The sequence below is a fragment of the Aedes albopictus genome, chromosome 1 (assembly GCF_035046485.1).
Source record: "Aedes albopictus strain Foshan chromosome 1, AalbF5, whole genome shotgun sequence".
NCBI lineage: Eukaryota > Metazoa > Arthropoda > Insecta > Diptera > Culicidae > Aedes > Aedes albopictus.
In genome coordinates, this window is record NC_085136.1 from 25,700,114 (window position 1) to 25,714,393 (window position 14,280).

A 14,280-nucleotide genomic window follows, 5' to 3' on the forward strand; every position below is an offset into this window, starting at 1 on the left:
GATCAAAAATAATCAGTACTTACATTTCTCCAACGACTGCTCCAAGAATTCGAACGTCGGTTCGGCCGATTCATCCAATCCGTTGTAAATGTCGACAATGGTCTCCTCCATCTTCTCCATCTTCAGATTGAACTGGCCGACCTTCTCCGTAAGCTTCTTTTCATCCTGTTGCAGCAGTTGCTCTACCTGGTGGCTTCCCGCCCCGCTCACACCCGGAATGTTCAACATGTCCATCCGGATGTCCTCCAGCGGTTTCTCCCACGCATCCACGAACGCGTGCACCGAGTTGATCATCGACACCATCTCCGCCAGGGTAATCGGCGTTTTCTCCAGCTTGTAGATCAGCTTTCCCAGGACATCCTCCGCTCGGAGGATCAACCCGCGCAGCAGATGCTTTCCGTCGCTGTTGTCGGCAGCGACGGTTGCGGCGGCGGCAACTGCCGCCTTGTTGGATTTTGTTGTTTCCATTTCGCTTTGGCACGGGGATGATTTTCCAATATCGAAGGCAGATTGAATTCACACTCGCAGTAATTTCACGATTTTACCGATTTTTCACGAAAACAGGCGGTTTTCTTCTCGCGCCATCCGCCAAACAAACAGAACCCGAACGCGGAATTTGTAAACACCGTGTCCTTCAGAAACGTTATGGTACACTGGGTGAAATTTTATGCAAAATAACTTTAAGCGAAAACGGCACTGGTCATTAGGTCGAAATGAACTCAGCCAATTCTAGATGAACATTTGAAAAGGGCCTATCTGCTTTTTGTAAACAAACATGTTTCTGTCTCTGTAGGGCCCATCTGCATCCACCCACGCATATCAACACCCTTAACAGATAGCTTGAAGAACACTCTTTCTGATAAGGGTGTTGATGTGCGTGGGTGGATGTAGATGGGCCCTACAGAGACAAAAACATGTTTGTTTACGCAAAGCAGATAGGCCCTTTTCAAATGTTCGTCTAGAATTGGATTGTTTAGTGAATAAAATATTGTCGTCGCGGTTGAAACCCGAAGTTTCCCCACACGCGACATTCGATTTTTCTCCAAATCCATACACTAAAAGGCGGCTTGCAGTAATGACAAGCATAACAATGTTTTTAAATTTACCATGGCAAAACATGATCATCGACCCACCAACGCTTCTTGTGTGCGTTTTGTTTCTTCTCACATCAACCGGCTCGATAGCTGAGTGGTAGCGTGCGAGCTTGGTGATGTCAAGGTTCTTGGTTCAAATCCGGTTGCCAACAGAAACTTTTTTTAATTGAAAATCGAGTCCATGGTAAAATTGAAAACATAATTCTGTTGAATTGAAACGAAAATCAGTCTGCACAAATTTAGTGGCGTTGTGTATTTAAATTGACCCTCAGAATAGTAATTTTCACCACAAGCCGCCGTTCAGAGTACATGAAACCTAAAGTCGGACGTAGTGCGCTGGGCAGCGGATCTAGCCCTCTATCAAAGAATAAGAATATCAAGAATGCCCACTCCGTCGATGCTCGGGGGGACACTACCGCAGCGCTAGCTGCGGATGAAAGTTCAACCTTCATGCGGTAGTGTGAGTTACTGATTGTATGCGAATAACAAAACATACGCACACCACCTTCTCTTATGACAAATCACAAACACTGTTACATAGAGCTTCCACCTTGAAACGTTTGAAGAGCGCTACTTGTCTTGTCGCTTGACGTTTACATAGAAAAAGGCAAGAGAGAGCATTCTTTCTATTCTTATTCTTTGCCTCTATCCAGCGCACTTTGCCCGACGTACGTCCGACGAACGGTTTAGGAGAAAAATCGATTTTCGCGTGTCAAAAATTCCGATTTTCAACTGCTCGAAAAATATTGCTTTTTTCTATCCACTTATCCGCGAGCAGTAATGGCGGTGGCGGGAACAATTAACTGATTCGAATTTTGACGTTTCTTGGGGATCGCAATCGGTTGGCGCCACTTAAACGATGGGTGAAGGGGTGAGAAGGAGAATGAAACTGTTTTGACTTTCCCCCATGAAACGTCAAAATTTGAACCGGTTGGATATGCCCGTGTTCATTACCGCTCGCGGATAAGTGGATAGCCTAATCGAAAAAGCTCATTTTTCTGAGCATAACGTCTAATGCCTTGTTTTGATGGTAAAATAAACAAAACAGTTTTTAAATATTTCCGTGGATAGAACGACAGTTCAATCGATAAAATGACAGTTCGTCCCGAACAAAAAAAAAATCCTTATATTGTATTTTTTACGAATAATCAGACTTTCGCAACGAAATTGAAATCGCCCCAAAATCGTACTTATCTGTCATCTCCGACAGCTTTTCGCTTCCTACCCAAGATTCAGGCGAAATCAGCGTGGTTTGTTGTGAAAACAAAATCAGCTGATCGTTGTCGAACAATAAGAATGAACGTAAATATCGGATGTCCAGCTGATTTTGTTGTGTAAACATGATCAGCTGGTAGACCGACAATGAGAGAAAATGGTAATCATCGAGACGGCCGGCAAAGTCTGTTATTAGATCGGGCGAATTGCTAAAGAGCAGCAACAGAGAGCCACAGCGAAACCGAAAGCAAAATCGGAGAACGATGAAATTTATTGCACTGAAGTCTAAGTGGATAAAAAAATCGCAATACAAACTTTAAATGCATTAAACAGTTCGCGGGCACCAAGGATGGGAAAAAATCATTAATTTATTGCGTATCCCTCACTCACATCCACGCACAATCTGATGCGAGTGTGCTTCTCCCCCAGCCAAGCAAAATCTTTCCACTTTCATTGCCCATTCTTTCTAATCGCCGAGCACCGAGCGACGCAAGCAACAGCGGCCGAATGAATCGTTACCGAATCTGAGTGCCGAAGGCGAACGAACCAATATTGAACGAATGTTTGCGTTCTGAGTTAGGTGCGAGAGCAATCGTTTTGGAACGTTCATTTAGCGTTCAGTGGAAGCACAGAGAAACAGACGTCACACTCTCGTCGCCTCCCATCGATCACCTTTTTAACGGTTGATTCAAATATTCAGTAGTAGGTCGATTGACCACTCGCGGCGCTGGTATCGGTTTTGCTCCTGTTTGACGTTTGCTCACTACCGCCATCTAGTGGCGGTCCGGCCAAACACAGTACGTTTAGCATTGGGCGATTACGTTTTCGTGACGATGTTTTTTAATGAAACTTGTTCTAAGTGTTACGTCTGTTTCTCTGTGGTGGAAGCATTCAGTACTGGGAATTGAATCAGTGAGTGCGTTTTGATTCAATCAGCTGAATGCCACTCGGTAGTTGAGAGAGCGAACGTTCGTTTCATATACACCGATGCAGGCTGATTCATTTCGCTCACTATTTGTTTCTCTCCTGATTCGCTTCGTTGGCGTCGGTAGCGAGCCGTTCGTGCTGCGTTCGTTCTTACCCCACGTCTCCACTAGTCTGAAATGTCTTGCCATTTTGCTGCCAGAAAGAGAAAACGTAACAGAAATGATCAACACCGCTGCTTTCCATGCAAACAGCGAGAGAACATTTCTGTCATGACACATCTGTCCAGCAAAATGGCAAGACATTTCTGTCTAGTGGAGACGTCAGGTTAGTGCGCCGTGCTCTCACTCAGTATTGGGTTGTTGGCGTTCTTTTTGCTAGTTTGCATCGCCGGCATTCGGGTGAGCGAATGAGTTTTCCCATGCTTGGCGAGCACCAAAAATGATGAAATTTTGGGTTTCGACTAATTTTAGGGCGTAGATTCTGATTATGAACCCAATGGATCACATAATAACTTAGTTTTATAAAACGGCCGCTATTAAATGAACAGATAGCGCCACCGTAGCCTTGTGTGTTTGACGTAACTCGACTGCTGTCACTGTGTTACCAGCGGCGTCATGGTCACGATTTTTTCCGCAGTCAAGTTCGCAGATTGTGAATAATCCTCGGTACCCACTTTACGTAATTTATGTTTAGTCCCTTACTGTCAGAGCTGTCAGATCGGTGTAACACGCTAAATATAATTTACACAAAAGGCAATTTACACGGAAAAAAATACACGGTAATGAATATTTATTGGGTACCGGACTGGGCACAGAAAATTATTAATGGTTTTCTTTGGTACATCGAGGTCTTGAAATTAGTCTATGGTGTTACCGTCCATATACGGTGGCGCTTTTGTTTTGATGCGGTGAGTAGCGGAAAAGTCGGTTTCAATGATCGAACACTCAGGAAAATTGCCTTATACTTAATGGCAAATATCCATGTGCCAAACCACATCTGTGGTGACGAGTGCCTTACTCATTCATGTGCTTATGCTGAAAAAACATTCTTCACTGCACTCGTATCCATGCGCACCTGAGTAGTCCTATACCACAGACAAACAGACGTAACACTCTGATAATTCTCATCGTACACCGATTTAATGGTCATTTTCAAAATTTGATAGTTGGCCAACTGCCCAACCGTGGCGCTCGCATAGTTTTTGTTCGAGTTTGACGTTTGCTCACTACCGCCACCTAGTTGGTGGTCGGCCAAACTTAGTCCTTCTAGCATTGGGCGAATATGTTTCCGTGACTATGATTTGAATCGAAAAATGTTCGAAGTGTTACGTCTGTTTGTCTGTGCCTATACGATCGCCCACATGCACTCTGCAACGTGGCAGTATAGCGCTTAGTCTTTGACGCACGCTCAAGCACGCGATTACCACAACATCCAAAGTATATGCAACCAATACCCGATTACGCAGGCAAATTAGCACATGAATAGTATGTGCTCTAAATTGTATGAGTCGCTGCTGTATGGTGCCTCATCAAAAGTATGAGTCGCACTAATGGAAAACATTTGCTTACCCCCATTGCAAAAATCCATGTCCCGGACACATAGAAGGAATGAAGATTTTTTCCCAGTGTAAGAGTGTATTGGTGCGAGTATGAAAATTTACACACACTATCATGAATAGTGCCACCTTCATCCGGGGAGGCACTGCTAGCTCCCGATTTTCAGCAGTGCTGCAAGTCTTCTTGATAATGTGGTCTTCGCAATGATCCATTGCTTCGGAGCTACAGCGCCCTGCACAGTGTTTTGCCACTAGAATTGATCAGTTTTCATTCAATTTGTGACGGAGATTTTTGTTCAGTGCAGCCACATTGACCAGAAAATTCGACCTAAAAAGATTTTTCTGAAGTACAGACGTAATCGATTCCGAAACGCACGATCGCCCAATGCTAAAATCAGTCAGCGAAAAGAATTGATAAACAAACCATCAGCTCTCTAAAATAAAAGCTCTCATTTTTGAGTAACGCCCATGCCGCACAGGGACTGTGTTGGAAACACACATTTTTTAAAATTGCTCATACGCTCACATTTTTGCAAAATATCAATATTTTTCGGTATTTGAAGGTGGTTTATAAACCCAGTGAGGTTGCCATGTCGAAATTATTGCAAAATACATGCTCATGTGAGCGTACGAGCAATTTTAAAAAAATGTGTGTCTCCAACACAGTCATGTGCGGCATGGATGTTTACTAAAAATGTGCAGGCCGAACACATTTTTGAGCGAAGGCGTTTTTGCGTGAGTCGTCCGACGCAGTGGACCAAAACAACAAATTTTTCGATTTCTCTCCCTGTAGTATTTCCAGATTGCAATGACCGAACAATCACCGGTCGCGAAGAGAACCTACACCCGACGCTCCCCGCTTTGTCGTCTGTGCATGCAGCAATACCCCAAGAACGATTTGCAGGAAATATTCTCCCGTGGATCGCCCTGGAAGAAGCGAATCTTTCGCGCCACCGGAATCAAGGTAAGGTGTTGCAGCAAGTTAGTGGACAAAGTCATTCCACAAACGACCTGTTCCGGATTGGTTCGCGGATTGGCGAACGTTGGACGGCACTTTTACTTCAGAGGGTTCATTTCTCACCTGTTTAACACTCCAGGGATGGGAAATGTCGTTTCGTTATGGGATTTCACTGTCCCCAACAAGAAATGTTTATCGGACTTGTACATATCCGTAATAATTAGCGAAAAAGCCGTAACCAACAAAATGTACACAATTTGAGTAATTGCAGGAGTGAAAAGAAGCTAGATTTGTCTTCTAAATGCTCACAAAGTTTCCTTGATATCACTTTTCTAACTATTGAAAATCACTGATTAAGTGAAAGGCGTAATCCCATTCTATTCCAAACGAACAAAAACAAGAATTACGCCTTCTACTCCTTTGTTTTGTTTGGTGTTTTGTTTACGAAAGTGAAAGGCGAAACTGATATCAACACGTAAACTCGGCGATAGTAGAAGGCGAAACTGAAATCAAAACGTAAACACGGCGAAAGCAAATGGCGAAATTCTGTCAAAATCATAAACAAGGCTAATAGTAAAAGGCGATTCTGAAAATGATTTCGATTCGAGGCGCATAGTATTGGGCGAAATTAGCATTCTCAGTTATCAATTCAGGCGTAATTAAATAAACGCAATTTTTAGTGCAAAAAATATCAAATTCGTGCAGTGTTCTTAGAAAAACAAGAAACTATGTCAGAACTGTATCAATTAACCTTATTTAAGTTGAATTATTCTGTATTACTTCAAAATAGGAATTAAAATTTGATCAGCAAAATTCGGTTTTTGTTTTCGCATTGTTATTGGTTTGTTAGTTACGCCCTATTCGCGAATTACTCCCGATATAATATCAGGGACAGACTGGTGGTATTCGTACCATGGTACAAGTTGTCAAGAAAATTATTACAAGGCTGTCTTGACTGATGATAATATTGTCGGGCCGCCACTAAACCGGACCGCGCTGGCGCGAGTTGCGATGCGACGTTTACTCGCGACGATAGATTTTGACGTCTCTATGTCAATCTGACATCATCACTGTCAACACATTTAGCTTTGTTTGCAATTCTGTTTACTCGAGACTGATGAAAAGTATCTTAAGTTGAATTCTAAAACTTAACTTAATTTATTTATCAAAAAACTGCCATGGAATCAAACATCATCATTCAAAACGTTCGTCATCAGCACGCCAGCAGCAACACGGTTTATCACGCACTCTACGGTCATTTTTTTCTCGGAATATCGAAGAACAACCTTGCTACTATTTACGGCAAATCCCGATCAACTATATTCGAGTGGTTCTCCAAGTATGAAACAGACGGGATTTTTCGGAGGAAGCGACGTGAGCAGGCGTTCAAGAAATTCAACACGAATATGCGAGAATGGCTAGTCAACCTGTATCAGAATGAGCCATTCCTTTTCTTGGATGAAGCGAAGGCACGGTTTCAACGGAATTTCAAGTTGTCCATAAGTGTGTCATCTATATGCACGATATTACACGAGTCTGGATTGTCCTGGAAGACCATCGAAAGAAGGGCTATCCAGATACGGGAGGATGAAATAGTCCGGTTTGTCAAGGAAATGCTGTCGGTACCATGGGACATTTATAACCTGGTTTTTCTGGATGAGGTAAGCTTCGACAACAAAGATATGTTGCGTAAAAAAGGCTACGGGGTCGTTGGACAGAAGCTTATTTACCGTGGGGAGTTTTGCAGAAAGCCCAGGGTGTCTTTCCTATGCTTTCTTGGAATGAACGGTATGCTGGATAGCTTTTGGGTTGAAGGAACTTTTAACAGACAAAACTTTTTTAGCTGTTGTCGGAATTTTGCTCTAAATAATACCCATGTTGAACGATATCCAGGCATGCATTCCATTTGGATTTTGGACGGAGCTAGAATTCATTGCGATGCAAATATTGTGAGATATTTCCGTTCAATTGGCATCATCCCTATATTCCTACCAGCATACTGTCCGTTTTTCAACCCCATTGAGATAGTGTTTGGCCAAATCAAGTTTTACCTAAGAAGAACTTATCAAGAAAAAGGATCAATTTTGAAAGAAGTTTGTTCGTCAATGAATGCGTTCAAAAATTATGAGTGTAAAAAAACATTTGAAAACTGTGGATACTTGCCGGGGGGCGTATTTCTTCCCGAGAAAGGACTTGCTCAAGACCCGAAATACTTAGATTTTAATATTACCCCTGAATGAAAACCATCAGCCATGTTAAAAAAAGCATAATAAAAAAAAGATAAAATTTAAACATTGATTGTTTTATTTGAGCTTTGAAAGCAGGTACAGGTGATACTTTTGCACTACGAACTGATTTTGTTAACTATTCCGCATGGTCGACATCCTCACAGTCAGTTACCCTCTCGGCTATCTGGAGACTGAAATTCGATTCCTCCGGTCGTGTTGCAGATTCCATGGCTGCAAATAGTTCAGAGCTATTCGATCCTCTGGCTGACAGGTTTTCCATTTTTCGTTGAATTCCATGCAAAATATTCAGAGCAGTGTTCAGGTCCTTGGAAAGCTCGTCCATGTCACGACACCACGCATCATTATTTGTTTGGGCAGCTACCATGCCACGATGAACTGATTGCAGCCGTGCAGCCTCTGACACGCCAGTCCAACGAAAGTATTTGGACAATTCCAAAGGAGGGGAGTCGGCGTGAGCCATCTGATCACGGTTGTGTGCTGGAGATGAGTTGATGAGATTTGCCCATAGCAACCACGAACTGAAGTGCCCTTCAATGTGAGGATGATTAGTTCGAAGCTCGTTTGCTAATCCCGAGTCATCTCTTGTTGAATGGGCTCCAGAGCGGTCAGGGTTTTGAGGTGCAATTAGTTTCCGCATAACTTGTTGGTACTGTCCCAGTGATCCAACATTGGTAGAATAAACATGAACCAGTACCTTAATGGACTTGTTTCTCCATGACGTCAGCAGCCTTTTTCCAATGGCAGAAGTCTGATAGACTTTCTTTTTAACAGTATCTTGAAGTAAAACGAACTTTTCGACGTCCGCGAAATCGGGAACCTGCTTCTCGGACCAACATGGAACATCGTCTTGAAACTGAACTTCACGTCGAACCAGTTTGCTGGCGTGCTTCCACATGCACTGAAGAACCTCATCCAACGAATTTCCATGCACGCATCCCTGACTCAATTCCTTGGGCCGTAGCTGACTTTTATATAGACGTTGAACGAAGACTCCGTTGAAGGAAAACGTGGATTGTCTCCCTTCGTCGTCTGAATCGGATAAGTCAGGGTCATACCTGATTCCCGATGGCATATCCGTGTCCTCGGCGTGTTTATCAGCACTGGAGTTGTTGTCGTCCATTTGGGATGCAACAAGAGGATCGCCAGTTTGGTCGCCTTCTTGGCCCTCCTTGTCTGCATTCTCCTCTTCCTCGAGGTACTCCTCGGACTCGTATTCGCTGTAATTTTGAATAAAATAACTTGTTAATATTAAAAACACTAAAGATTTTCAGAAAAAAAATCACAAACTTACCCATCCATTCCTCCGACTGCTCCAAATAAAAACAAAAACAAAGATGCTGATTGGTTGAACTGATTTCGGCAACAACAACAACACGCTGATTGAAACATCATCAAATAGCAAATAAATATTACCCAAATTTAAAGTTGAATAACATAAATATTTTAAATATGAAGCTTTTCTTAGTATTTTTTATGTTTATAATTGTGTCTGATATTAAAAAAATATCTCAGATTGTGAATAGAAGATGTTCAACAACCAGAATTATCCTAATTTATATTCTGAGAAAATATAACCCTGAATGTAATATAACACGTTGTTGAAGAATTTTACTGGTGTGTGTTTCGCAACTGAAACAAGAACCAGGACAGTTGCGCCCTCAGTCTGGAATTCTATCGAATGGACAATAATTAGTATAGAACTCGTTTCAAGATAATTGTACCATGGTACGTATACCACCAGTCTGTCCAAGGCATAAATCATACCCATGAGTTCGGATTTTGACGTAGGACTACGTCTTCACTTTTTTTTAACGATCTTTAATTAAGACCATCTACTGAAAAAAACGCCGATGTGGACACGTGTTATTGTAGGATTCAAACTACTAGTGCCTTAGTCCTTTTAGATTGGAATGTCTCTATCTTCCACTTCAGCCTCACCGGAATGATCCCGTCACCCGAATGTGCAGCACATGCCGGATGATGGTCGATACGATCGTAACCTTCCAGGAAATTTGCCAACAGACGGAACTGCTTATGCGGAAAGGTTCTGGTGCGGGTCCCATAGTTGTTGCAGACGATCAACGTTGGGACAAAGTTGCCGGACTGATTGAATCGCTGTTCAAGGGGGTAAGCCAACAACGTCAGGCTGTGATGCTGGTAAACTCGACTGACGGTGGAGATGGGGCCACAACTACCATAGAAACGGAGCAAGAAATCTTTCAAGTTAGCCAAGTTGATGTTCCGCCGGGAGAGGAGGAATATTTGCAAGAAGAAAGTGGTGAGGAGGAAGAAGACGCATCAGTTATGGGGGCTTTGGTTGAACAGCTTCCGTTGGATATCAAAAAAGAAGAAGAAGAAGTGGAGGAGGAGGAGAACGATCAGGACAGTGATTATCAGTATGAAGATGAACAGGAATCAGACGAGGAGGACAGCGAAGATGAACAACGGAAACCTAAGAAGAAGCGAAATCGCAAGAGAGAAAACGAACTGAACCGACTGGCGAGGACTGCTAAAGTAGTGTGCGACACCTGCGGCGAACTGGTGTCGCAAGTCTCCCTTGAGGGGCACCTGAATCGGCATTTGGGCGTGAAGCCATTCGTGTGCGAGATAGAGGGATGTGGCAGGCAACTGTACTCGAAGTACAGTCTACAGCAGCACAGGCATCTGCACAAGAGCATAATGAGGTACTACGACTGCCCGGATTGTGGCAAACGGATGAAGGGAACGAGCTGTTGGATGCGACACAAAAAGATGCACACCGAAGAGCCGAAGCACGAGTGCAACGTTTGTGGGAAGAAGTTTCGACGGAAGTATGGCAGCTGACTATGAGTAAAGTGAATAGACTAAGCAAAGATTATTTTTATGTTATTCCAGATTTGGATTGAAGCTGCACTCGGTGGTTCATACGGGAGTGGCGCAATTTCCGTGTGAAATTTGCGGCAAGCGCTTCAACGTCAAACACAATCTCGGAGCTCACTACAAAACGCACAAACGGAATGGGACCTGGCCAGAAATGCAAACGAAAGAGGAATATCACCAGGAAATCTATTATACTAGCGAGCAAAATAATTAGAAAGACAGGACGATTGTTAAATGTATTCTATGGAAATCAAGGTGCTTACATTGCTTTTTATATCACAGAATCCTGATCACAGAATTTTATCCTTCAACTCAGCAGGTTCTTCGGAATGATACCTTTCGATGTGATTCTTCAGAACTGTTGGTGTCGAAGCAATCCGCGATTGACTGGACCATTTGTAGTATGCCATGATGTTTAGTTGTTTAATAAATTTGTCATTCCACTATCGTTACTCAACCTATCAAGAAGTCTTTCAATTCCGATAGGTTATGAGCCCAGTGAAACGGGACATAGCCAGAAGATTTTCAAGCAGTTTTATTTCAACCGAAGATTTTCTGAAGAAGTAGTTCTGAAGCTCTTACCACGATGGCCAACAACGGAGGCGGAGAAGCTGGAAGCGGAACGGGATCGGGATCAAGCGTAGCGGCTTTGGATCGCCGGATCGCGCGGACCGCCGGAAGCAGTGTTGCCTTGACGTTGGAGAAGCTCAAGGGAAGACAGAACTACGTGACGTGGGCGTTCTCGATGAAGATGACCCTCATCCGGGAAGGCACGTGGAGCGCGGTGGAGCCGCGACAAGGCGAATTCGTTGATGAAGACACGAAGCAGCGGCGTTGGCCACCATCTGTCTTAGCTTGGAGAAGACCAACTACAGCTGGGTGATGACCGCAAAGGACGCAAGGGAAGCTTGGGACCAGCTCAAGAAAGCTTTTCAAGATGACGGAGTCTACCGGCGGATCAGTTTGCTACAACAGCTTACTTCGATTCGGTTGGAAAATTTTCAAACAACCGAAGCGTACGTGGATGCCATGGTAACGACGAGCCACAAACTGGCGGAGATGAATTTCGCCTTTAGTGCGACTGCTGATGGGACTGCCGAAATACTATGCTCCCATGGTAATGGGAATGGAAGCATCGGGACAAGCTTTGTCGGCCGATGCAGTCAAGTCCAAGATCCAGCGGGAAAAACATGCCCCAAAGGAGCGCTGATAAACACTCTGATAGAAGCGTCGAAATTCTCTCTGCTCAATGACGGTACTCACTAGAGATGGGCAATCAGATCCGGACCCGTTCAAAAGATCCGGATCCGTGCAGTGAGTGAGCGAACCGTGGCTCTTTTCCAGAGAGAGCCGGATCACCCGTCCGCATGCCTTTGTACGAAAGACCCGAGAAAAGAACCGTTCGCTTCCCGCTCTGGATTGCTTGCAGCTCATTCTCTCAGACACCAGCACGACATTCACTCTCTTAATGTGTTATGGCATACCCGCATCCACATTACCTACTAGCTGCGCATTAGGTTGTTCGAGTCAGGTCGCCCAGGACATTCGGATCTGCGCTCTTCCGATTGATCATTGTGTGCGTTGTTAACGTGAAGTCTTCGCCAGGGAACAGACGTGGTTGGTATACGATTGTAGTGGTGAGGGTTCGGAGCCACCGCTGTTTAGCTGTGTTTGCTTGGCGTGCGGAAAAAGCACGTGTCGAAAAGTTATGACTGCTCGGAGTGGTTCGGTCATTCAAGACTGAGCCGCAGATCCGTTCAGAAGATCCGGTTCATTAGAGTGACTGATCCGACTCGGATCCGATCACCGAAGTGAGCCGTTTTGCACACCTCTAGTACTCACACCTGCCTAACCACCAGAGAAAAAAGGAACACAACGGTTGATCTCACGCTGGCAACAACAGGGGTCGCAATAAAAGCAAACTGGACAGTAGACGAACAGGAGTTTGGAAGCATTCATCTAGCGATTCTCATCGAAATAGGAAGCGATATCCCGATATGTAGTGAAAAAAAAACTACAAGAAGAATAAACCAGGAAAAGGCAACGGCACTCATAAACGAAATCAAACCACAATATCTGTATGACCCTGAGGAGATACAGAATGTGTTTGACGAAAGCATAGGTAAGGCAACTTATGTGGTAAAGGATAAAAAAGGTAACTGGTTGAAAAAGTGGTGGACGGAGGAGATCAGCGAGGCGTACCAAGCAGAGTGTCTTTTTGCTCATGTATACATCAATGAGATAGTAGGCCATGAGCAGGTTTGAAATGCGTTTCATAAGTTTTATGAGATTTTGAGATCGCAGTATGCAGTACTAAATGGAGCAGTAAAGGACAGGATAGTGGAAATAACGGAGATAGAAAACCTACTGCCGAAAAACTCCTTCGGTTTCAGGAAAAACTGCTCAGCTACGACGTGCGTAAACTAAGTAGTAAACAGAATCCACGAGGCCCAAGGGAAGGGGCAAATAGCCATAGCAGTATTCATGGACATGACACAAGCTTTTGACTCTGTAGACACTCAAATACTTCTCAATCAGTTGGCGAAAATAGGTATACCGAAAAAAAAATAGTTGCTTGGCTTCACTGCTACTTGAAGAACAGGAAAATGATCTGCAACACCACAGAGGGAGAAATCGAGACAACAATCAGTGAAGGTCTATCGCAAAGATGTCCGCTGTCACCCACACTATTCAACATCTACACAGCTGAACTCCACGAGGTACAAGAAGAAGGGTGTGAGCTGATACAATTTGCGGATGATTTCACTGTAATGGTTACAGGAAAGACGTTAGAAGAGATCGAAGAGAGAGCAAACAGCTTCTTGGATAAATTCGACTGCAAACTACAAACTCTTCAACTCAAGCTAAAACCATCGAAATCAGCAGCAGTGCCGTTCACTTTAAAACATGTGGACAAGATAACAGTAAAGATATCAGGAGAAAAAATCGCCATCACTAACAAAAGACCAAAACCCACAAGCAGCTAGGAATCATTCTGGACTGGACGCTAACGTTCAGGAAGCATATCGAGGAAAATAGGAGAAAAGGAACAGAAAAAAACTCAAAATAATCAAGATACTCAGCAGAAGGAAAACCAAGGCCAACTCAGAAACATTAGTGAAAATAGGAAATGCGGTCATCAGAAGTAAGCTTGAGTATGGAGCACAGGTATTCGGAGGAGCAGCGAACACGAACATCAAAAAACTACAAACGGTCCAGAACGCATATATGAGAAGTGCTATGGGGTACCTGAAATCAACCCCCATACACGTTATACAGGCAGAAACAGGGCAACTACCGATAGACTGTAGGAACGAATGCTCACACTGAGGGATGCCATACAGAGCTCGTTTCACAGGAATCAAATAAAGCCGTTTATCGAAACAGCATCTAGACCGCAGGAATGCAATGGATCGTTTCTAA

General features: G+C 43.8%; 4 protein-coding genes across 7 annotated transcripts in view; 2 read left to right on the forward strand and 2 right to left on the reverse strand.

Moving 5' to 3' along the window:
- The window catches only part of LOC109415209 (uncharacterized), a 55,652-nt gene extending 55,000 nt beyond the window's left edge, over window positions 1–652 (reverse strand). The window contains exon 1 of one of the 3 annotated variants that reach the window (XM_029854574.2): window positions 24–650. In XM_029854574.2, coding sequence (XP_029710434.1) covers window positions 24–468 — 445 coding nt within the window. In that variant the 5' untranslated portion in view covers window positions 469–650. Of the gene's footprint in view, window positions 1–23 lie in introns of all 3 variants that reach the window. The other 2 variants (XM_029854572.2, XM_029854573.2) reach the window with 2 other exon arrangements.
- A 4,550-nt stretch (window positions 653–5,202) lies between these two features.
- LOC109428385 (zinc finger protein 771) lies at window positions 5,203–11,111 on the forward strand. Of its 2 annotated transcripts, XM_062844244.1 has the most exons (4): window positions 5,215–5,354; window positions 5,458–5,755; window positions 9,931–10,808; window positions 10,873–11,111. In XM_062844244.1, the coding sequence occupies exons 2-4, from the start codon at window positions 5,600–5,602 to the stop codon at window positions 11,069–11,071; spliced, it is 1,233 nt and encodes a 410-aa protein (XP_062700228.1). In that variant the 5' UTR covers window positions 5,215–5,354; window positions 5,458–5,599; the 3' UTR covers window positions 11,072–11,111. The 2 variants fall into 2 exon arrangements, with proteins under 2 accessions (XP_019559654.2, XP_062700228.1); XM_019704109.3 differs by having other exon boundaries at window positions 5,203–5,755.
- On the forward strand, window positions 5,769–8,125 carry LOC115260350 (uncharacterized). The gene has a single exon (XM_062844245.1). It carries the CDS (start codon window positions 6,928–6,930, stop codon window positions 7,987–7,989), a length of 1,062 nt encoding a protein of 353 aa, XP_062700229.1. The 5' UTR covers window positions 5,769–6,927; the 3' UTR covers window positions 7,990–8,125.
- Window positions 8,036–9,897, reverse strand: LOC109410939 (uncharacterized). Its single transcript, XM_029854689.2, has 2 exons — window positions 9,290–9,897; window positions 8,036–9,215 (listed from the first exon to the last, which is right to left on the reverse strand). The coding sequence occupies exons 1-2, from the start codon at window positions 9,388–9,390 to the stop codon at window positions 8,114–8,116; spliced, it is 1,203 nt and encodes a 400-aa protein (XP_029710549.1). The 5' UTR covers window positions 9,391–9,897; the 3' UTR covers window positions 8,036–8,113.
- Window positions 11,112–14,280: the final 3,169 nt, after the last annotated feature.

Bases quoted from the DNA above. Each gene is read 5' to 3' on its own strand.
- LOC109428385 (XM_019704109.3), top strand. From the start codon at position 5,600: ATGACCGAACAATCACCGGTCGCGAAGAGAACCTACACCCGACGCTCC. The intron at 5,756-9,930 runs GTAAGGTGTTGC...CTTCCACTTCAG, and splicing joins TTCGCGCCACCGGAATCAAG to CCTCACCGGAATGATCCCGT. The intron at 10,809-10,872 runs GTATGGCAGCTG...ATGTTATTCCAG, and splicing joins GGGAAGAAGTTTCGACGGAA to ATTTGGATTGAAGCTGCACT.
- LOC115260350 (XM_062844245.1), top strand. From the start codon at position 6,928: ATGGAATCAAACATCATCATTCAAAACGTTCGTCATCAGCACGCCAGC.
- LOC109410939 (XM_029854689.2), bottom strand. From the start codon at position 9,390: ATGATGTTTCAATCAGCGTGTTGTTGTTGTTGCCGAAATCAGTTCAAC. The intron at 9,216-9,289 runs GTAAGTTTGTGA...TCAAAATTACAG, and splicing joins GCAGTCGGAGGAATGGATGG to CGAATACGAGTCCGAGGAGT.